General features: G+C 50.6%; 1 protein-coding gene across 1 annotated transcript; it reads right to left on the minus strand.

The window, feature by feature from the left end:
- Positions 1-187: 187 nt before the first annotated feature.
- CSF1R (colony stimulating factor 1 receptor) lies at positions 188-20,009 on the minus strand. Its single transcript, XM_009091442.4, has 21 exons — positions 19,794-20,009; positions 15,082-15,327; positions 14,023-14,307; positions 13,174-13,310; positions 12,293-12,452; positions 11,230-11,419; positions 10,143-10,258; positions 9,774-9,894; positions 8,893-9,083; positions 8,189-8,301; positions 6,626-6,752; positions 6,032-6,136; positions 5,593-5,703; positions 5,271-5,433; positions 4,622-4,722; positions 4,363-4,478; positions 3,502-3,624; positions 3,271-3,382; positions 2,875-2,974; positions 2,210-2,315; positions 188-1,738 (listed from the first exon to the last, which is right to left on the minus strand). Exons 1-21 carry the CDS (start codon positions 19,840-19,842, stop codon positions 1,607-1,609), a joined length of 2,904 nt encoding a protein of 967 aa, XP_009089690.3. The 5' UTR covers positions 19,843-20,009; the 3' UTR covers positions 188-1,606.
- Between the last annotated feature and the right edge of the window lie 2,636 nt (positions 20,010-22,645).

Genomic DNA, 22,645 nt, shown 5'->3' on the forward strand with positions numbered 1-22,645 from the left:
GTGCAAGACCTGGATGGCTCCAGGAGAAAAGGCACAAACACTGCTCAATCTCTTCTGCATTTGCCCTGCCTTTGGCGTTGCACTTGCCCCAGATACTGCTGCCATGTGCCACATCGTGACTTGTCAGATGTCCCATCATCACAACTGCAATTACATTCCATTATATCCATGCACAGGGAGTACTTCAGAGCTTTAAAAACTTGGTTTTAATACGTTTTTGTTACACAAGAATGAGTGATTTTGAGAACTGGTACTGAGGAGCAGAGTTGCAGGGTGAGTGGGTAGGCCAGTGCATCACCCATGCTCTGAGCTGTTCCCATCTGAGAACAGTCCTTAGAGTCCTAGGAGAGACTCATTTTGTTAAACATATTTTATTTTTTATAATGCTGACAGAGTTACATTAGCTTTTCATTTAGTAAGGAAGAATGAATCACTTGGTGTTAGCACAAAACCAGGTTTAATAGAATCAGAAAAGGCCCACAGTGAAATTGCTCAGAGTGTGACAAAGGCCACCTGCAGTGCAGTTGTAGTTTCCCTGAGCCCTGTCAGTTGCAGTTTCCCTGTACCTGGAATAGAAATCCTTTACCCACTGAGTCAGGTGAAGCTGAGAAGGTTCTTTAGCTACTTCTGGTAGGTACACAGGACTGGGTGGCTGGGGCAGTAGTAACCCTGAGGAAGAGCTAGCTGAGAAATAGTTTGAAGTGTATTAGGCCCTAGCTTATGAAAAAAATCACCTCAGCTGTACTATTAAAAGTACATTAAGGAAATTTAGTACAAGTTTGTAATAGTGACCAAGGCAGTGATTGCTACATGCTCAGTAACTCAGAAGTTCTGTAGGATATGTGTAATGTTGATCATTTCCAGAACTCTTTAAGCTGCCATTCTTTCCTGGATTGGGATTGTGTTCAGTGCTCTCATGGAAGAGCACTGTTTTCTGCTGTATTTTACCTGAGAAAGAACTGTCCTTCTGTCCTGTCAGTGAGGCACAAGTTCACATAACCCTGGGGTTGGCTCTGTGGCTCACTTCACCCAAACACTCCCTGCAGAAGCATCAGCTGCAGAGAGGTGGATTGCACAAGGAAGTGGAGGGATTAATGCATATTTAATGCTATGTAGAAGCTTTACCTATTTCTAAACACACTGCAATGTCCAGGGTCAGACTGACAAAGGGAAAAGAGCAGAACCATCAAAAAAGGGAGTGTGGGGAGTAGTTCCAGTGCCAAGACATATTTCAAGATGTGCTTATAAAACTCAAGGGTTCAGTAATGTGACACTTGGAAATGTCTTACTTGGCTGTGACTAGTATTTCTTTAAAAACTATAAAACCCAAACTCCCACAGCCTTCTCTGTGGCATGGGGAGGCAGTGCTGGGGACCTCTGTGTACCTTGTAGAGATGGAGCCTGTTACCATCCTAACAGCTCTATGCTATGTGTGAGATCAGACTTCAGGGACCCCAAGGTGTCTCCTTTGCTCTCCTTTTGGTGAGAGAGTCCGTAACACTCACACTTCAGAAAGCACAGAGGAGGCCAAAGCAGAAGGTGTCTGTGTCCTAGGGTGAGCTCTGTGGAGCCAGGACAAGGATCAGCCCCAGGGTGAAGGTCCCACCTAACAGAACTGGTAGTTGTTGCCCTTGAGAAGTGGCTGCCCACTCTCCTCTTGCTCGCAGGACTCCTCACAGCAGCCAGAGGTGTCACAGCCACTGTCTTCCTCTGCACTGGAGGGGAGGTTGGTGTAGTCCTTGAAAGAAAAGGAAGAAACAAAACACCCCGAGTGTGTTTTGGTCCTTTTGATGTCTGACACCTGTTGCCATGTGGGTGAGCAGCTGGGGATGTGCTCACTCCACATTACCTCCGTTTGCTGTGCCCACAGGGCATGGCTAACAGGGAGGGCAGGCATGTGCCTGTGCTTTTGTGGCCAGCTAGTCCTGAGAGAGTTCACAGCAAGTCCAGGGGAATGGGGCAGGATGCTGTGCTGGCAGTGTATGCCTGTCACATTGAGGTTTCTGTCAATAAACTGTGCTTCCTTGTCCAGGTCTCTTTGGCCATGGTGGAGAGTGACTTAACCCTTCAGCTGGATGCATCTCTGCACTTCCCACCAACACTACACTGCTCTCATCAGCTTATGGTAAGAGATATCACAGAAATGTGTCCAGAAGCTGTGTTCATATAGGGGGGAAGACATCCTCCCCCTTCTCTCCAGAGTCCTCACCTGCTCCTTATGCACCTCCAGCTCTTTCTGGATGAAGCAGCCAATCTGGTCAAAGGTGGGTCTCCTTGTGGGCTCCAGGCTCCAGCATGCCTGCATGATGCTGTACCTGCAAGGCCACACAGGGACAGGAAGGTTGCATGGTGCTGCTGGAGGAGTCTGCAACCCCAGGCTCTTCTCTGCAGCACTCTGCATGTCAGGGACACAGAACTGAGCAGTCCCTTGTCTTCCAAAAAACCCATGGTGAGTGCAGTGCTCCAGGGAATGGTGAGCACTGGAGTGGATGGAACAAACTAATCAACAAGAAGCTTTATGCCATCAAGACTTCAGGCTTACACTCACTGTAGCCAACTCAGGCTTGTCTTCTCATAATCACACAGTCAAAAGAAGCTAACTAATAAAAGAAGAAAACCCCACCAAGTTCAGGAATGTAGACATGTAATGTGAGTGTTCTCATCCTCCTGTTTCTAAACAGGAGATGCTGGATAGACTGCCCCAGGCCTTGTTTTCCTACAGGCGCAAGGAGCAGCCTGGTAGGATCCATCCTTAACCTCAAGGCAGATCCCTAGGAGCAGCAGGCAGAGCTGTGGACAAGATCCCTGTGCCACGTCCCTGCCTGTTGCCAGCCCCCCTGTCACTGCTGTGTGGATCTCAGTGCATCCACTCACATTTCCAAGGGAGCGAAGTCAGGCCTGGCCATCTGGTATCCCTGCTTCACCATGCTGTAGAACTTGCTGTTCACCATCATGCCAGGATAGGGGCTTTTCCCTGTGACGGTAAAAGGAGCAGAGGTGGCTTTCAGACATCAGTGTTCAACACTCCAGCTTTGAGGGGTGGGAAGAGGCAGCCTGGAGCATCACCAGGGAGGTCTGAGTTAGAGGAAATTATATGGGATTCTTTGTTTTGAATGGTCCCTCTGGAAACATAACACAGTGTTTCACAGCCCTGATAAACCTAGATTTTTGTCAACCTTCCTCCTTTTTTGGATATCTTTCTGCAGATACATTAGGGCAGTAGTGAGCCACAGGAAACAAAAGGGGTTTGCAAGCTCGCTTCTTTCTTACCAAGGGAGAAGATCTCCCAGAGCAGGATGCCGTAAGACCACACATCACTCTGCACTGTGTAAATGCAGTCAAAGATGCTCTCTGGGGCCATCCATTTCACGGGCAGGCGGGCCTGGAAGAGCAGAGAGTCCTGCAGACTGGGACAAGCTGGCAGCTTCTGCTACACCCTGTCTGTCCTTTTCAGCCCCTCCTACCCTTGTACCTTCTCTTGTGCCCATTTTAATTACTTACATTGCCTTTTACAACGTAGTTGGAGTCATTCATGATGTCCCGGGCCAGGCCAAAGTCACAGATCTTGGCTATCCGTCCATCTGATATGAGCACATTCCTGGCTGCTAGGTCACGGTGGATGCACTGGGGAGAAGAGACCACAACTGACAGCCAGTCACTGACCCCCAGCAGTCCCAAAAAATTCCCTACAGCCTAAGCCTGCCACCAAAACAATGCTTGCAGGGGCAAGGGAACCATGTACTGCTTGAAGAGCCCTGTCTGAGGAACCATGTCATGTACAAACTCCACATTTGTAGCTCTCTTTCAATTAAGACACTGTGACATGTCATGCTCTGTTCTTTAATCACTCATGGGGCTGTCAGCTTCCCCACAAGGGAAGGGTCAGAACCAGGGGCTGTTGACACTGTCCTTATCCCTGAAACAGTCACAGAGTGACTGTCACACTCTGAGCCAGCTCTGGCAGTCAGCTCAACAGCCACTTTCAGTTCCTTGTCCCTGGGGTAGCAGGAACACTGCCAAAGCAAGAAAGCTTCACAACAAAGCTCCTGACCTCGTGTAAAAGCAGGGGAGAAAATGTTGAGACCAGCATGATGCACAGCCCTAGGTTCCCCCTGCAACACTGCCTTCCCATGATAGCCATGGGAGAGCAAAGGCTGTGGAGGGAGCACCAGACAGCAGGGCCCAGCCTGTCTGAACCCAACAGACACAGCAGAGAGGCCCATGTGCAGCAGCTGCTTGCTTGAGCTTGGCTACCCCATCCAAAGACATCCCAAGCCTGCAGCCAGGATGAGTGGCTCCTGCTTGGCTGGACTGGTGTTGCCCACTGGGTGTGCTGGGGGCAGTGTTCCTCTTGGCACTCACGTTCTTTGATGCCAGGAATGCCATGCCCTGGGCCACCTGGCTGGAGAACTGTAGCAGGTCAGAGAGATTGAGGGGACGGAGATCCTCCCTGGCTTCATCTTCCTCCAAGCTTCTCCCTGAAATTCAAAGCAGAGATTTAGATTTGCTGCAAAGCTGGTGAGTAACACAAACTGTGGCATGCTGTGGTTCTCAGAGCTAAGCCAGACAGGATGGCCACAAGAAAGAAATCACAAATGACAGAAATGAGCCTTTGACTCACCCCTGACTTGTGCAGAATCTGATGCTGCTGAAGATGATGATGATGACACAGGCCTCATTTCAACATATGTTTCCAAACCCTGGCTTGAAAAGCCACTGTCACTGAATAAGAAGGAAAAGAGAGGAGGGCAGGCTGTTAGAACCCTCCAGCAGTACCTTCTGCCATGCTCCAAATCCACCAAGAGGAGAAACCACATGCCTGCCCCCAGAAGGTGACTTAGACTGGGGCTTAAGGGAAAAGGCAAACTTGAAGCTGATTCAGAGAGGGGACCTGGGCCCTCTGTGTTATGGGGCTGTAGGGTTCCCCTTTTTTAAGGGTGATGGGGAGCAGTCAGCTCCATCCTACCAAATGCAAGTGGCCAACAGTGCAGGAAGCCAAAAGGTTTTGTTTCTGAATTGTGGAAGGACAGATAGGGCTGGAAACTGCATTTATTGTGGGATATTCAATGACTGCTGTCAAAATCCTTGAAAAATTTGGAATTATAACCATGTCTGAACACATGCAACCCCAGCAGCTTTTACATCCTGGTATCCTGCCTGTCCCCAGGCAGGATTTGCTCTCTCCCCAGCACAGTGCTCTTCCCACTTCTCCCAGTGAGTACCCAGGCCTGCACTGCTCAGCCCTGCAGCCCCCCGAGCTCGGCTCCTACCTGCGGATGTATTTTTTCTCCAGCTCAATGTTCTTGTAATCAGCAGCACTGTCTAAAGAGGTGTCCAGGGCAGAATCCTGGATAATTATGGATTCAGTCTTCTTCCTCAGGAAGTTCAGCAGATCTCCATAGCGACAGTACTCGGTGATGACAAGGATTGGGCCTGGGAGAGCAGCAGAGAGGGCTCTTTAAGGAATGCTGATACCGTGACCTGCCGTGAGGATTGCTTTCCCTGAGAGGGCAGCAGAATCCACACAGCTCATCAGCTCACACTGTGCCTAGAGGAGGGGTTTGTGAGGGTAGCAGGGCTGGGGGATCCTACCTCCACAGGTGCATGCCCCCAGCAGGTTAACAATGTTCTCGTGGTGTCCCAAGTGACTCATGATCTTCAGCTCAGACATGAGAGCCTCCTGCTCATCCCTGTCTGCTGATGCTGTGGGGTGAGAGAAGGACTGTGTGAAGGAGTGAGGGAGGGATGAGGGGGAGGTTAAGGGAGAGGACAAAAAAAGGTGTAGACAGAGTTATGGAACAAAAGGAGGAAACACACTTAGAGTGAAAACTATGTCCTCTAACTGTGCCTCTGGCCTCCCCTGTCCACAAAAAAGGCAGTAGTGTGATTCCAGCATCTGGTACTTGGCACAGAAACAACTTTTAAAAGTAGCTGTTGCAGCCAGTGAGCAGCAACATGTGGTGAACACACTCTACATCCTGCCCAGAGGAGCTTGGAGGATTTCAACCCTTGCAAGTTGCTCTGTACTCACACTTTAGCATCTTCACAGCCACTTTGAGCACCGAATCTTCTTTGCCCAGCCCAAAAGCTGTGGCTTCCACCACTTTTCCAAAGGCTCCTGCTCCAAGAGTTTTTCCTGCAGAAAGAAGAAAATTTACTTTTAAGACATATGATAGAGAAAAATTGAGCAGCTGTCCTGCACACAGCCTCGAGGAGGATGTCTGGTGGATGGGGATGCCTTCTGGCTCACACAAGATGACAGATCCCTTAGTCAGGAGCTGGCAAACATCTGTGGGGATGGGGAACTCTACTGTGAGCAAAGGTGGTGTGAAAGAGGCCATCTCCACTCTTTGCCTCACCAAATCTGTGCCTTAGGAATGACCCCACATGCAAGAGGAGGAACATGACCCCTGCCTTCCCTGGAGCAAAGGAGGAGGGAGGCAGGCTACACCCTGCCACTCGCGATCCTCTGTGGAAGAGAGCAGCAAGGCCTGGTTAAGGATGCTGCTGGAATGTCTGGATGCAGCTTTGCATATCACCCAGAGTTTTGCTTCTGACTCTTGAAGCATTTCAGCTCTCTGATGAGCTACATGCCACCAGGCAAGCAGCAGGGAAGGTTTCTCACCAAACTGGAGGTTGTTCCTTGGAAACTCCCATTTTTCATTGTATGGCAGCTGGGTGGGATCAATAAAGATGTAATTATTGCCCTCACAGGCCTCGATGATCTTCCACCGCACCTGGTACTTGGGTTTCTGCAAGGAAGAGGCTCCAGTTACTCAGTGTTTCCCAAGCTGGGAGGGTTCCCCAGCCCCAGCATCCCCTCAAGCTCACTCTGCAGGTGCAGAGGGAAGATGCAGATTTCAGCCTATCAAATATCTTTTGAATCTGGACAGAGCGAGAGAGGCTTTTTCTGGACAGCCTGGACTCTTTGCAGTTATGAAATCCCCCCAGGCCATCAGCTAGGACTGAAGGAGGCTCTCCCGCACTGGAAGCAGCCTGTTGCCATCATTTCGGATGGCAGAGCTGGGAGATGCAGCATATCCCACCAGAGCAGTGGCTGACAGTGCCCAGCTGGTGCTGGAGGGAGATGTCCCCACTGTGTCTCCTTCCTTGGACCCCTGGTTGCTGAGCACAGCAGAACAGTGGAGCTGGCCCACCCCCACTTCCCTTACAGGGGTAAAACAAAAAAGGAGAAAGAGAAGTAAGAATTTCTCTTTTCCAAGAATGTCATGGCAGAAGTAACCAGGCAAGGCAGAGCAGCAGGGCTGGAGTCCTTGAGCAGAGAAGGCTGGGACTTGTCTGAGATAGGTAACCATGTTATTTACAGACATGTCCTGCTTCTCTTGGGCTTGCAAGCCCTTCCAAAATTTCAGATCTGTGCTTACACATTGATCCATCTTTGTCTGTCTCTGGAGCACTGTCCAAAGGCTGCTCTGCCTGCTAAGCTGTAGGTGCTTGTCTTAGAGGGGGCTCTGATGGATCTTCTGGCAACCAGCACCAGAACTTTGCTGCAAAATCTTCAGCCTTGATAGGCTGTCAACGGAAGGGTGCCAAAAGGGAGAGATGAAAAACAGGAGATTTTCACCCACTGATGAAGCAGAGGTGGGTACTGATTGGTTCAGTTTGTGGAAAAAACACAGAAGGAATCCAAATGCTGGAAATGAGCCTAGCAGAGAAAATGGGGCAAGTTCTTATATAAAAATAGTGACCAAGTCTTCCTGGAAACAACCTTCTTCTAACACCATCCTGTTTCTCAATAAAAACAGTTTTTTATAAAGCAGTGAACAGAATAAAAAGTAGATGCAAACTGCAAACCACTTTTTTTTTTTTTCTCCCTTAATTCAGTCCATGGATTTGTGGGGACCAGAGCAAAACCAGCTGCAACTGACAGCACAGAGTGAGCCCCTTTGTCTGACACCAAACAATAACCACACTGACCTGAGGGCTACAAGACTGAAGGACCAGGGCAGGGGAGGTTTTGATACAGAGGGCTGGGGTGCATGAGCTTGGCCCTGCAGCAGGAAACTCCAGATGCAATCTGGGAGGCAGAGGAGGTGAAGGAGGCAGCTGGCCTGGTACCTCCAAGTTGAATGGTCCCTGGCCTGGCTGCCAGCAGAGGACCTCAGAGGCTGTGTGCCCCTGAGGCTGGGCAGCCCTCACAGCCCTTGCCCTGAACAGGGAATCTCACCTGGTTGTACTTGTAGAGCAGGAAGAGAAGGAGGAGGAGCAGCAGCACCAATGCACCTATGCAGGTGGAGAGAACAGGGCTGAAGAGCTTGTTTGGAAGGGCCACAACACTCCCTGGAAGAGGAAAAAAAGGAGAACGAGTAAACACTCTTATTTCAATCCCAACTCTGGGAGCATTTTGCCCAGCTCTTCACTTTGGATTCCTCAGTATGCCATACACCCCAGCACTGCCCTCAGTACACCCTTTTGGGAGCTGCCAGGAGCTGAGGGAAGGTCTTGATGCCAAACTCTAGGCTGCAATGGTTCTCCTCATAGCCCCCTATTTCCACACAAACAGCACCAGATGCAGTTCAGACTCACTGGGGACCAAGATCCGTGCAGCAAGAACAGCCCCACCAAAAGATGCAGCCCCTGTATTTTCATGGGCTGAGAAGCTGCTGGATGCACCATGCCCTGGAGCTGAGTGCTGCAGTTATAAGATGCTCATGGTGTGGCCCAGCCTTTGGCTCCAGGCTATAACCCAGCCAGAAATTCCCACAGGCCTCTCAGGACTGGCAAATGCCAAAGCCTCACACCTGTGAGGATAAAGGGCTTATGGAATCTGCTCCAGCTCTCTTGCCAGACAGTGGGGATATACATAAAGGATGTAATCTCAAAGCCCCCAGATCCTACCCCACCCTGCCCAGCTGATGGTTTGTATCTTACTGGTGATGGTGAGGGAGTGGAACATGTCAGAGGCATTCCCTTCCCCGTTAATGGCCACGCAGCAGAAGGTGAAATTGTCACCCAGCTCCTCAAAAAGGATGCTGCTCTCCACCTCCACCTCTTGGAAGGGTAACACATTCACCACCTGGGGTCTGGAGTCATTGCTTATCAGTCTGTATTCCTCACTGTACCTGCAGGGATGGCAAAGGGGACAGTGAGTGCTGCTCTGCAGCACAGCTGAGGGGGGGTCCTGGGCCAGACTAGAGAGGAGACACAGGGAATTAGGCTTGCAGCTCTGTGAGATGTGTTATTTTGTGCCCAATTAAAGATCTCTCCCTGAACACCACAGCCCTGTACAGACAGAGCCATGAGTGCCTTTCTGTGGCTCAGCACTCATAATTAACACTTAATGTGTTCTGCTGTCAGTCCCTTCAGTGGGGCTGGTCCTGAGACACAACAGCCCTGTCCAGGCAGCTGCAGTTGCTTCCCATGACTCTGTAGCTCAGTAAACCCATGCTCTGCAGAGCCTCAGACCTGTGCAAGTCCCAGAAAGATGACTGGGCCAGCCAGGATGCACCTCTACAGCAACATACATCAGGGCACCTCTCCAAAGAATCCATATATTCCTTAGAAAAGCATGGGGAGAACATGAATCACAGGTGGGCAATCTCTTCAAGCTCAGGACTTTAGGAATAGAAAGTGCCCCCTGTTCTCAGGCAGACCCCAAGAACCTCTTTTTCCAGCAGAGCAGCATCCCTGTTGCTGTTACTGGGCAGGATTGCTGTATTGCCTGTCCAGGAGCCCATGTGGTGCTGCTCAGTGAATGCCAGGCAAGGGCAGGGGCACAGCTTGGAGGGCTCAGTGCCCTGGGCTGCCCTCACCTGTCTGAGTGCACAGGGCACTGGTACCACTCGATGCGTGGGGCAGGGTACCCGATGGCCACGCACTGCAGGAGGCTGGAGTCATCAGCTGGCACCTTGATTTTGCAGACCCTTGGAGAAGCTGTTGGGGAAGCCACAAAAGCAGTGAATGCTGTGACCAGAGTAAGAGCACATCCCCCATGCTCTGGTTTCCTTTCCATGCAACAATAAACCAGAAGGAACCCCTGTGCTACACACACGCAGCTTTGGGCTGGCTCTGTGCCCTGTGGGTGCTGAGCTGGAAGCAGCCTGGTACCCCAACCAATTATTTTTTCCAACTGGGAAGCAGTCCTGGGGAAAATCAGGGTGAAAGAATGGACAAGCACTTACATTTCAGAGAGATGCTGAAGGTAACTGATTCATTGGTCACACTGTGGAAGGCATAAAATGTGTAGAAGCCTCCCTCTCCCTCCTTCAGGCGGTTCAGGGAGAGCGTGTTGTTGTACCTGCACACAGAGGAGCACACAGGCCTTGCTCAGTGAGATGCTGCTGCTCCCTGTGCTCTGGAGCAGTGAACACTTCAGCACTAATCCCATCCCTGCCAGTTGCTTCTTTGGAGGAAGCAGGGAGGAGCTGATCTTCCTTAGGGGAAATACCTTTTGCCACCAAGTGCACTTCACTTCAGCACTTCTGAAAGGCTACAGGTGGGTGAACACTCAGAAATAATTTAACACCTAAATCATTGCCTTTCAAGGGTCAGGGGATGCTGGTCCTCCTGCCTTTGGCAGACTGAGTTTCTCCATGAAGTTCTGCTCCCTAGTGCCCACTCCCCTCTGCCCTCAGCCCATTTTCTCAGCCCCCAGTGCAAGGAAGAGTTCACACTAAAGCCATAATTTTGTCAAGTGGCACAGTTCCTCTTGTGGATTGTTTTTTGTTTTGAAAAAAATGAAAGGGGAATTGCCCAAAACCCCAACAAACTGAATGATTTTCTTTCCATCTCCCCTGGGTCTCAGTTTGCTGTAGGCTTTGGCAGAGCAGACCTGTACCCTCTGTTAGATCATATTCACATAAAAATGTTTGTGACATGGGGCTCTCAGTGCCTCTCAGTGCACATCTTTCAACCTCAGAGCAGGAGATGGGTCCAAGAACCGGTGAGGGAATTAAACCTTTTTTATTATTCATCCACTCCTGCAATTTCTTCTGGCAAGGAGTGTGCAGAATTGAACAAGCAGATCACAAACATGATACTGACTTCCACAAGGCTTTCTAAAGAGAAGGCCACCAATGTAGAGAAGGGTGGTGTCCTCCTTGATCTGCTTATACTGTGGTTTGCTAATAATACTGGAAAGAGAAAACAGAAATGCAGAACAATTTCCCTCTTTAAAACCAGAGTTTTCTGTAGAATGGGGCCTGCCTGTTTCAAGGAAAGCTCTCTTGGAATCATGCCATAGAAGTGTAGAAGACAAAGAGCACGTACCAGTTGTTTCCAGAGATCATTTCACTCTTGGATATGGTGGTTTTGGAGTGCTTCAAGGGATTCCTGTGCTCCCAGGCCCACTGGAGAAGTTTTGGGTAAGCCTTAATGTGGACCTGCAGCTCCACACTCTCTCCCAGAGCAACCTCCAGGCTGGTGGCTTGCCCTGGGGTCAGGTGCACGTAACCTCTCTCTGCAGGGTGGAGGAGAGCATGACTGTCAGCAGGCATGTCCAGAGACCTGGAATAACCTTAGACCAGCCCCAGAAATGGATCATTATTGGAAAGAGCAGCCTCAGCTGGGAGACTGCAGGAGGGAATGCAACATTACACAGGTTATGTTCCCAAAGGAGTTCTCCTAAATTATTTCTTTGTCATGGCACCTTGGATTACACTGCCTGAGGAGAGCTAGAAAATCTTAGTGAAGTCTCTGAGGAAAGAAGTTGTACATGCTGTATCCTAAGAAGTGACAAGGTTAAAACAGTATCTCCTTATTGTTTAGAAAAGACAGGCCCTTCAGCTAAAATCCTGGCTTCTCACTAGGAGATAACTCAGACTGAGCCTTCTTGCTGAGCTGTGGTATGCAGCAGCTTTGGATCATCAGCAAACTCCAGCCTGTGAGCTGTAAGGATGAATTTCCCATCCTGAGATACAAACAAGTGTGTAACAGACCTGAATCCCCTTGTGTGGATCTGTGGCTGGAAGAGACCAGATCCATACTCTGCTCATGTGGCTCACCCTTCCTTCTAACCCAGTTTTCCTGGTCTTCCAGCACAACCTTGCCCCATTCCCTTTTTACCGTTTCAAAGCTGTTTATAAATGCACAGAGACTCAGAGGAGCACTCCAATTTTTCGTCCAGAGCCCAAAACGTGTCCTCTGGCCCCTCCAGATACAAAGGTAACACCAGTTCCTTTCCTAGCAGCTCCATAGTTCTCATGTAAGCCCCCAGGCACAAGTGGGAATTATGTTTTCAACAACAAATCTAGGAAGAGAATGGAGGCAGAAGCAGCAAATATTCCAGGCTACACATGATTCAGCCCTACTAGGCTTTTGGGGAAGGACTCACCTACTACCTGGAGCATTGTTGAGGCATTCCTGGATCCTACTGAATTGTTAGCTATACAGATGTACTTCCCACTGTCTTCCATGGTCACAGCTGCAATAGACAGGGTGTCATTGATGAAGTAGTTATCATTTTCAAAGTCAGTCTTCTTAGTTCTCATGACCTGCCAGGCAGAGAACAAGGAACAGCACACATTGGGAAGGCAGAACAAACACATCTCACCTGCTCAGGGCTAGAGAGCTCATCACTGAGAGCTCTCTAGCTGTGTGAAAACCCAGAGAAACATTAACCCCAAGGATCCAGGGCAGATATTCTTTATAACAGCATATGCTTTATAACAGATATGCTTTATAACAGCAGTTATGTTATAGCTATTGTCAGCCTTCTGACTGCAACCTGGCCTTACACTGTGTGATCCAAACATACCTTGTGTGCAGTTTCATTTCCTTAATAAAGGCATCAGTTATAATAAGGACTTCTAGCAAACCTCATCTAACCAGCTAGCAGTTAGAAGTCTGCATCATGGAGATGTTGAAATGTATTCCTTTCCTTCAGACATATCTCTTCTCTGGAGAACTCTGTCCTGAAAATGCTTGCTGCTTTATAAGCCCTGGCAGGGCTGGTGGAGAAATGTTGCTTTAATAGGTACCGAGGCTCCTGTCCAATAAACTCAGCTGAAACAACACATTCTCATCCATTGCAGAACTGTTTTGACAACAGGCAGGTGTTTCTTTATACTGTGTCATCCCAAAGAAAGGATATTCAAATTTCTACAGCTTGACTAGCTGCTTTGGTTGGGTGGTTCAAGGCTTTGCTGTGGGTCTAGGCTGTTCTTACCACCTTGTGTTCCCCATTTTCCAGGAAAGCCCCACACCCCAACTTACTGTCTTTGCTGCTGTCTCCCATCTGATGTCATACTTGTGGGAAGGAGAAATCACTCTGCAGGTGACTTGGAAAGGTTCTCCCACGATTCGCACATGGTCTGCAGGGTCCATCACCACAGACACAGGCTTCTCCAGTGCTGCACAAAGGCAAGCAGGGAAAGATCCATGTCAGATTGTCCAGTGATCCCATGTGCTTTGGGGACTCCCAGGACCTGGCTACCTTGGATGGTGAGGCTCAGGCTGCCCAGAGAAGTTGTGGATGCCCCATCATGAAGTGTTCAAGGCCAGGTTTAGGTGGGGCCCAAACAACCTGATCTAGCAGGTTGGAACTAGATGATTTTCAAGGTCTCTTCCCATCCAAACTATTTTATAATTCTATTTTATGATTCTACCTCCTTCTCTCCATCCTCTTTAACCTCTTTACCCCCTGCCTTCCCCTTCCCTAGAGATCACCACTGCCTTTTGAGCACATGTCTGTGGGAAGCAGTAGTGGGGGAGAGCACAGCAGTCAGGACTGTGAGTTGAAAGGGAAGGAGAAGCTTTTGCCAGGGTTACAGATGGAGCATCAGGGCCTGGGGACTTGCAGAACATTGGAGACGTTGGTGGACATTTTACTCTGGTCTGCGACTGTGCCTGCAAAAATTTGAAGACTGCTGAACCCATGCAAACCCATCTGAAGGTACCAATTTGCCAGAAGCTGATGGAATTTGGCCTCCATGAAATAACTATTAGAAACTGCAGGTTCAGAAGGTCTTTCCTGCCACAGGCAAGGAACTTTTCCTTTACTATCTACTGTGCCCAGCTTAGCTATTTGTGGCCCTTAGGACAGCAACAACCCCTGCTCTTTACCTTCTTCCACAACCAGCTTTATTCTTGCTGAATTCTTTATTATTCCATTTATCTGTGCTTGGCATCGGTAACGGCCCTTATGCTTGATCTGCACGTTGTAGAGTGTTACTCCTCTCTCAGCACTGAAGGAGTAGTTGGTCCCAGGAGGGAGAGGAGAGCCATCATCCCTTATCAGAGTCACACTGGATCCGTACTCGGGGGCCGTGATGAGACAGGGGAAGTTAACATTCCCACCTTTGATTCCCCAGATATAGAAAGAGGGGGTGTACCACACGTTATCAGGGTCTGCAGAGGAGACAGGACAGCCTTGTGAGAGGGGTCAGAAAATGCACTGAAGTGAGAAACACATTCCAGCAAGGGCAGGCCTCCAGCACTGCTGCCCAGTGGGAGTTCGATGCTGGGGCAGCCCTGCTCAGCCTGCCTGACTCAGCCTCCAAACACTCACATGACAAACCCAGCTCCAGCTAAGACATTTGAGGGGATCACAGCAGCCAGTTCAGAAATGTCTATGGATAAGAGAGGCTGAAATTATGCATACCTCTAATTAAACTTTTCACTGTGGTGAAAGTTTTACTTATGAGACCCCCAGCTTCCCTTTACAGGGCAGCTCTTCTGGTACAAGGGAAGGGGTGAAGTCAAGTGGTAGAGCTACCACAGCACAGCTTCTCTGGGATAAATGAATATTCGGGGTTCAGGTCATGTTGGGAGAATGCAATTCATGTGACTCTCTCCCTTATCTGAGGTACTGGCAATACAGTGCTCTGATTTACAAATCTCACTGCTCATTACAACACTGAACAGACTGTTTTTCAAGAAGGGAAGCCACAGCAGAAGGAGGGAGAGATCCACAAATGTGTGAGATGTAGCTCTATACTTTATCCCAGTGCTTTAACCATGGGCCCCATTCTGTGTGGACTCACAGGGCTGTGGCTCCACCAGGAGCCTGCACTGCTCCCCAGGCACACCCACAAGTACAGCACAGCAGAAAGCACCTGTGCAGTGGCTCCCTGCAAGGAGGCTGCTCTGCCAGGGGGTGTGGGAAGAGACAAGCAGGGTTACCTCTCACAAACAGGTGGATGGCTGCAATGCCCTTGTCACTGCTGTTGACATAACCACAGCTATAGGTGCTTGTGTTCCTGTAAGTGGCCTCGGCAATACTGAGAGTGCTAAAGGTGTGGTTCCTGAATGTAACCTCCTTGCTATTCCATGCAACTTCAGACTCTCCTGAGCAGTGCAAGAGGACTGGATCACCTGTGTTGACAACCAGAGAAGGAACTTCAGGGCTGATCACCGGAGATGCTGAGCCTGCAAGGGAAAGAGAGAGTGAGAATGCAAAAATGATCCCTAGAGATCCTCTGTTGGAGTCCACACTGCTGAGAATGGAGTAACTCAGCATCAGGAAAAGGCTGAGCTTGGGATTCAGACTGGATTTTTGGCCCACATCACTCCACCCATTCTCTGTCCCACCAGACACATATGGCCTGATACTCCAAGGAATGAATTTCAGGGAAGAAACATCACCCTCCACACTTCCCTTCCATTTGAACATTTAGACAACTGGGACAGGAAAAACAATCATCTGGAGCTGATTAGGGCAAATGCCAGTTTGGCAATTGTTCCTGCTGATTTTTTGCCTCTTCTTACAATAGTTTTCCTTTTGTGGCAGAGCTGGAGCTGCTCTGTGAACTGGGTTAGCCCATAGCATCATTTAGGGGAGTTTAAGCCAAGTTTGGTGCATGGGGCTCTTTGCTGCATTGGGGCTGAGATGAGCTAGAACAGACCTGGAAGGCTCCTGCACAGCAGGTCAGTGCATATAATTTGGCTTTTTGTTGCCAAGTACTGGATTTTGAAGGACACCTCCTCGTGAATACCATGGAGTCACCCACTGCATTCCCCTCACAGACACCAACAAAACATTATGAAATGACACAGCATTATTTCTCCTATTTGGGAGAGGAAACTGAGGCACAGAAAAGCTAAAGAGCTGATGACAGCCCATAGCTGCAGTTGTTCATACAACGCACAGTCCTGCAGACACCAGCATCACAACCAGCCAGGGTTCTGATGCATCTCTGCTTTGAAGATGCCTGCCCTGCTGGCTGAATAAAGGGGAACCAGGGTCCTACTCCAGCCTTTGTGTCAGAGGGAAATATTTTTTCCCAGTTTTGCCCTGTCAGCGAGTTCTTTGAGTCACCTCCTATATTTAGGGTGGGGGGAAGTGCAAAATGAATCAGTGCCACACGGCTGGGGAAGAAGTGGTGCAGCCACCCCAGGCCAGGCCCTCAGGGAGGACAGGAAACATATTGCAAATGGCTATCTGTGCTTGGGGGGCTCTGCACCCCCTTCCAGCCCCTCTCCAGGGCTATTCTTCCACTTCTGCTTTCCTTCCCAGTCGCTCACCCAACCTCACATCTTAAAGGGGCACACACCCTCATTCAAATAACACTAAGCATAAAGAGAGCTGTGCAATTCATCAATTCATTGCTCTGCAGGCTGTGATTCTCCTGCCATGGACACTGGCCCTGTAAGAGCCAGCAGAAGCACAGCCCCATCCTCATCCACACCTGATCACAGCTCTTCAGGGGAGGAAGGCAATGCCCAAGGTACAGCTGTGTGTCCTGGGCTACCAGCTGTGCTCAGGGCTGTGCCCTCCAGAGCCCAAAGAGCAGCATTTAAGCCATCTTGGGCTGATGACTCCCTCCATGCCACAAAGGGTTGAGAAGATCCTGGAGAGTGTTGCTGGTGGGTGTCAATGACACAGTGGCCATGGGGAAGTTCAGACAAAGCCTAGATTAAACTCACTGGCCCTGTAGGGAGAAGCAGAGAATAAGAATCTTTGGAGCATGGAAAATTTGATATTTTATCTCCCTGTTCCCCCCCCACCTTTTTTTTTTTTTAATACTTTTATCTTTCTGTGGAAAGAGGAGAAGCCCAGAGTGGAGAAAAACATATCCCAGAATAGTTTACAAAGCTACATTTTCCACATATCTGAGGCAAAACATTCCTCCCTTTTTGCTAAGCTGTGCTTTCTAGTGGGGTTTGATATTTCTGTTGCTTTAACACTTTGTCACTGGATCCTTTTCCCTCACCTACTCTCTGCTCTTGCTATCCATCCACATCCAGGGCTTTGGCAGCATTTTGTGGGGAAAATGACTCTTTTTGCAGGAGGACAAGGAAAGAAAACAAAAGGAACAGGAGTCATCTCACTGTGCATCTTTGTTGTCACCAGCTTACAAGTACTACTGAGGTGCTGGGGCCAGAAAAGGCTCTGGGTAGGTGCTCTCCAGAACAGTGAGGAAAAAGCCTTCAGGCTGTCACTAGAGCCTCACATCAACACTGTAAGCACCACACAGGTGGAGCGAGGACAGGCAAGACAGAGACACCAAATGCAGGACAAGGAGACCTGAAGGTCACTGAGCACCCACTCCCTCATGTGTGCTGGGGGATGAGTCAGAGCAGTGGGTCCTTCTCCAGAATGGGGAAGCAGGGCTGCTGGGGGAGGCTCTGTCCCTGCTGACCACTGTGCAATCTTGCACGAAGCCCAAGGATGTCTCTGTTCTGCTCTCCAGCAGCTTCCGCAGCACTGCCAGTAACTGCTGGCCAGAGGTTTTACCACACTTGGGTTGTGTAACCACCACCTCTCCTTACAGCTGCAGACTGTCCCTGCCTCTCCCATGCCAGCCAAAACACTGCTTTCCTCTGCTGAGCATTTGGGGAGGAAGGAGAAGTGAAGGCTGGATCCTTACCACAGGAGCCAGCCACCAAGATTTTGAGTTAGTTCTGGGGAGTAACAAGGCTAAGGTCCAGCCCTGAGAGGAACCCATACCAGACCTGAGCTCCCTTTGTCCCACCCTCAGAGACAGCAAGGAAAAGTTTGGTTTCTGAGGACCGCAGAGTCATCTACAGTATCTGGGGAACCAGGGATGGAGAAAAGTGTGCTCATCACAGCTCTCTTTGGGACTTCTACCTCAGAGGTTTAGGTTACCCACAATAAGAAAACAAATCCCCCCAGGAGTGCATCTCAAGATGGCCAAGAACACAGATGCAAGATGATGAGATTTAAAACATTTCTTCTGCTTGATCTGAGCCCCTTACCCTCCCTCAGCAAGAGCTCAGATCACAACAATCACATTGCATCAGAATGTGTACTCACAGAAGATGCCCTTGCAATCCAGGAGGCAGGAGAAGGAAGCTGGGCTCTGGCTCCAGCTGGAGGCTATTACTTTGTGGAGCCTTGGCATGGTGCAGCTTTGAGCTGCAAATGGCCAACAGCTGCAAATGTACCCACACAAATGTGTGTTCCACAGCCTGGCATGGCAGACAGTGCCTCATGAAGATGTCACAGCTGGTGATCTGGCACTAGCCAGTGGCTCAAAGAACCTTTGGGGAGATCCTAAAAGCTATTTTTATGATCTCTCACAGATCTGCATTAAACCTGCCTCATCCCTATTATTGTAAAAAACCACAAGAAATTAAAAACCCTGAAGCCTTCACAACCCAGTTCCCAGCATAGCAAACCTAGAAAATGATGCCCAACATGTTGCAAATGTCACTTGAAGTGAAACAACAAGGGAGAGGGATGCAAATGTCCTGGGCTGGAAAGACGAGTCCTGCAGCGGCCCAAGAAGGATCCACTGCCTGTCACATGCTAAATGCTGTCCCCACATGCTGTCCCCTTCCAAGGAGGACTTCACACCACAGTCTCACTGTGTTCCCAAGCATGCTCAAAAGGAATATTCAGGTGAGTGCCCCACAGGACCTGAGAGGTTCCCAGCACTTCAAAATGCAAGATTAGTAATGCTGGCTTCCATGTCTTTGGTTGTAAACCTCAAAACAGGCTTGGTGACTCTTTTTTGAGGTTGGTGGGTTATCACTTCTTGGCCCTCTCTGCAGCCTCAAAAACAAGTGGTTCACCTTTCCCTTCATGGCTGGCTGAGTTGTTTCTATCACACCCTGGCTCTACAGCCCTGCTGTGTGTGCCAGCACCACCAGACCAGCAATCCCCAGACACTCCAGCTGGGTATGAGGTGCTTTGGAAGGTGCCAGTGCAGCTGATTTTCCCAGCTCCACCTGCAGACCAAACATCTGCAGCTCCTTCCCCATTTGTATTATTTTGGAAAGAGCTTCCCTCAGGACACAGTTGCTGCTAAACCATTCCTTCATCTTAAACCCTGTCCAGACCTAAAGAGTGGGAAGTTTCCCTTTCCTATCTCCCCATAGCCAAGGCTCCCCTGTGCTACGTGCACCTCTCCATCCTCCTTGGCCTTGCCTTGGCAGGGCTGCAGGCAGCCAAGAGCAAGCCAGGCTCCAGAGCCAGCACAGACCAGCAACACACCCTCTTTCCACCACTGCCCTCCCTCTCTAATTGCAGCCAGCTCTGGATGACCTTCAGGAAGCTGCTACAGCCAAGCCTGCAGTGAATTCCAGCGCTGGTGTCTCTTCCCTGCAGTGCCACAGAGCACACACCTTCTGCCCAGCCATGCCAAGGATCCTTGAACCCGCTCACAGCAGTGTCCACTTCATGCAGCAGCAAACAGGGACCATCCCAGCCCAGAGCAGCCTTTTGGGACACATGACTGGGAGCTCACCTTCACCCTCCACCTCCAGGAGCTGTGTGTCTGTGAGCCCAGCTCCAGCACAGCCCTGTCCCCACCAAGGCCACCACCCCTCCTCACCTGAGAAGGAATGGAGCACTCACACCAGATACCCAGGAAATCCTCACCACATCCCACAGCTCCTCTGGAGTGACCTGGGGCTTTGGGAGTACTCACCATGCCAGAAGCCAGCTGTGGTGAGCAGCAGGAGGAGAGCAGGACCCATGTTCCCCGGCCGGGGGTGTCCCCAGGCCCGGTGTGTCCCCAGCGTGGAGCCGATGCTGCTGGAGGATCCTCTCAAGCAGTGGGTGCCTCTTCTCGTGGGCACCGTCCCCAGCACTCCCTTCTCAGGAGCTTCTCCTTTCTGAGCTGACCACAAGTTAACAAATTCCCTATTTTGTTTGTTTTTGAAACAGGGGGAAAAAAAACCAGGCCGTGCTTTGTCACGTCACCAGTGACAAACCCTTGGCAGAGGTGGGGCCCTGTGCACGCCCTGCTGCAGGGTCCCCCTCAGCTCTCTGAGAGGAGTCCATCCCCAGACTGGCAGGGCCCACTGCACCGTGCTGGGGTTTGGGACAATCCTGATGTTCTCTGCCTTCTGACACTCCAATCCTTAGGGACATTTATACACTTTTGCCTTGCATGGGGACACAAAGTGTCCCCACATTTGCAGGCAGCGGATTCCATTTTATTTCAGCAGGATGAGTTTCACCTCAGGCCCAGGAGCTCTTGCTGGCTTTGGGACCTGAGGACCCTCACAGGACATGGCAGACTCCTCACAACAGGCCCACAGAGGCAATTCAGCCCAGGGCAGCTCCCAGCTGGGACAACGCCCGTGAAGATACCAAATTATTTTGTGTTAACCAAAAGTGTGATCCCTGGTGCAGAGAGAGGCCCTGTGGCCACACAGGATCACCCCAAGCCCCATGCCAGCTTCACCCCCTCCCTGTCAGGGAGGGAGTTGGAGTCCAGCATGCAGACCCCTTCTGGTATGGGGGCACAGGGACCCCTGTCCTTTCCTGTCCCAGTACCTCCAGTCCTGGGGCTCAGAGTGGCCCTGTCACCCCCAGGCAGCTGCAGGGCTCAAGCACAGACCCTTCCTCCCCCAGAGCCCACCCAGCCATTCTGCCTTGGGTGGGGAGGCTGCTGGGAGCTGTTCTGTAATTGGCAACCTGGCAAGCACTTGAAGTGGTAATTAAACTAATTAGCTAATTAGCAGTGTTAGTAATTAATAAATCAGATACTTTGTTAACCCTCCACCGGACCGTGGGCCTTCCAAAACAGGCGTGAGGGAAGGTTTGAAGTCAGCCAGCTCTCCCAGGGATACCCAGGTCAGCAGGATTAGCAGCTCCTGTCAGACACAGGGAGCCCCTTGCTCTCTGCTCTGTCTCTGGATAACCACAGGCTGCAGCAGAAGTTCAGGGCTGTCCACAGCAGCTCTGGGGTGGAAGTGACAGTCATCACCTGGCATTGCTGGGAAGGAAGCACAGGGGAGGAAGGTCCAGGCTCTGCCAGCTGCCCCAGCTGCAGCCCCAACAGCAGGGAGGGGACAGGAACCCCACGACAAACCATGGGCAGAAAGAGAAGGGTTGTTCCAAAATATCTGCACAGAGGTGGCTGTTGAATCTGCACCTGCAGTGCCCTGAAAGCCTCCAGAGCCTGGAGGGGAATGGGCTTCTCCAAAGGGGCAGTTAGAGAGGCACCAGCAGGACAAGGTCCTGGGGCCAGGAGATGACAGAATGGCTCACTGTGCTGGAGATGACTAAGAGTCATGGGAACGTGGAGAGCTCTTGGTTTTGGCCAGAAGGATGGCTGGAGACTGTGAGGGAGTCCGGAGAGAAGGAAAGGCAGCTTTTGGCCAAGGAACGTTTCCCCTCAGCAGTTTATCCTGGCGGGGTGTAGGGAAGAAGAACATGAATTAGAGGCAGCACGGTGCTCTGGGGGGCTCCTGCCCAGAGCTGGGGGTTGTCAAGCAGCTGGGCCACAGGAGATGTCTGCTTGATTATTCTTTCTTCCTTTTCGAGCCAAAGGGGCTTTTTAAAGGATGTTTGTTTCCCTCCTTCTTCTTTTTAAGGCTTTTTTTTTTTTCCAGGAACAAATGCCAGCTCAGAGAGAACTGACTCACCAATGTGAATAAGTATTAAACCAGACAGGTTTAATAGAGAGAAGGGAAACAATCTTTCAGCCTTCCTTCTTCTCTTTGAGGGGACCCCTTGCACAGCATCTCTGCTGGCAGGGATCCCCAGGTGACAGCCTGGACTGGGCACACCTGGGGATGCTCACTGGGACAAGCTTGGGGGTTCCTCCCTCTTTTGTGTCCCTCTCTTCCTTCTGCACCCCAAATCTTATGTGCAAGCAGCAGCTCAGCCACAGGAGTGCTGCTGGAACTGCAGCTCTGAGCACAGGGCAGGGATGCTTTCGGAGAAGCTGCAACCTTGCTTGGAACAACTTGAAGCCCAGGAATATCTGTGGAGGCCCTGGTGGTTGTGAGAGATGGGATGAGGCTTGCTCAGTGCCTGGCAGACTCCCTGGGGAAGGGGGAATGGAGGCTGCTGTGAGCCCTGGTTGGGAGCACTGGGAGCTCAGTTGTTTCCCAGGCTGGGAGCCCTAGGCACAGGGTGCCATGCCTGCCTGAACTGCCCTGCAGCAGTCTGGGGACACATGGGGAGCACCTGTGTCCTGCTGGTACTGAGCTGTTGGTGCTCCACAGCTCCTGCCTTTGTCACTGCAGTCTCTCTGCTTCCCTGAGCTCTTCCATGGGGTGTCTGTCTCATCACTGGAGAGGAGACTTGTTTTGGGGTGGGGGCAATGTCCTGCTGGGGGTCCCCATGTTGGCCTGCTCGTTTCCAGCCCCAGGATCCCACTCCAGCACAGGCTGACATGCAAAAGGTCTGCTGGGTAGGGATCAGTGGGAGCCTGCAGGGTTCAGGGCTGAGGTCTGCCAGTTCCCCCCATGCCTTTGATGCAGCCTCTCTGGACAAAAGGGGATTCTTTTTCTCCCTGCTGATTCAGCTCCTGGAGAAAAATGC

This window comes from Serinus canaria, chromosome 13 (genome assembly GCF_022539315.1).
Source record: "Serinus canaria isolate serCan28SL12 chromosome 13, serCan2020, whole genome shotgun sequence".
Classification (NCBI taxonomy): Eukaryota; Metazoa; Chordata; class Aves; order Passeriformes; family Fringillidae; genus Serinus; species Serinus canaria.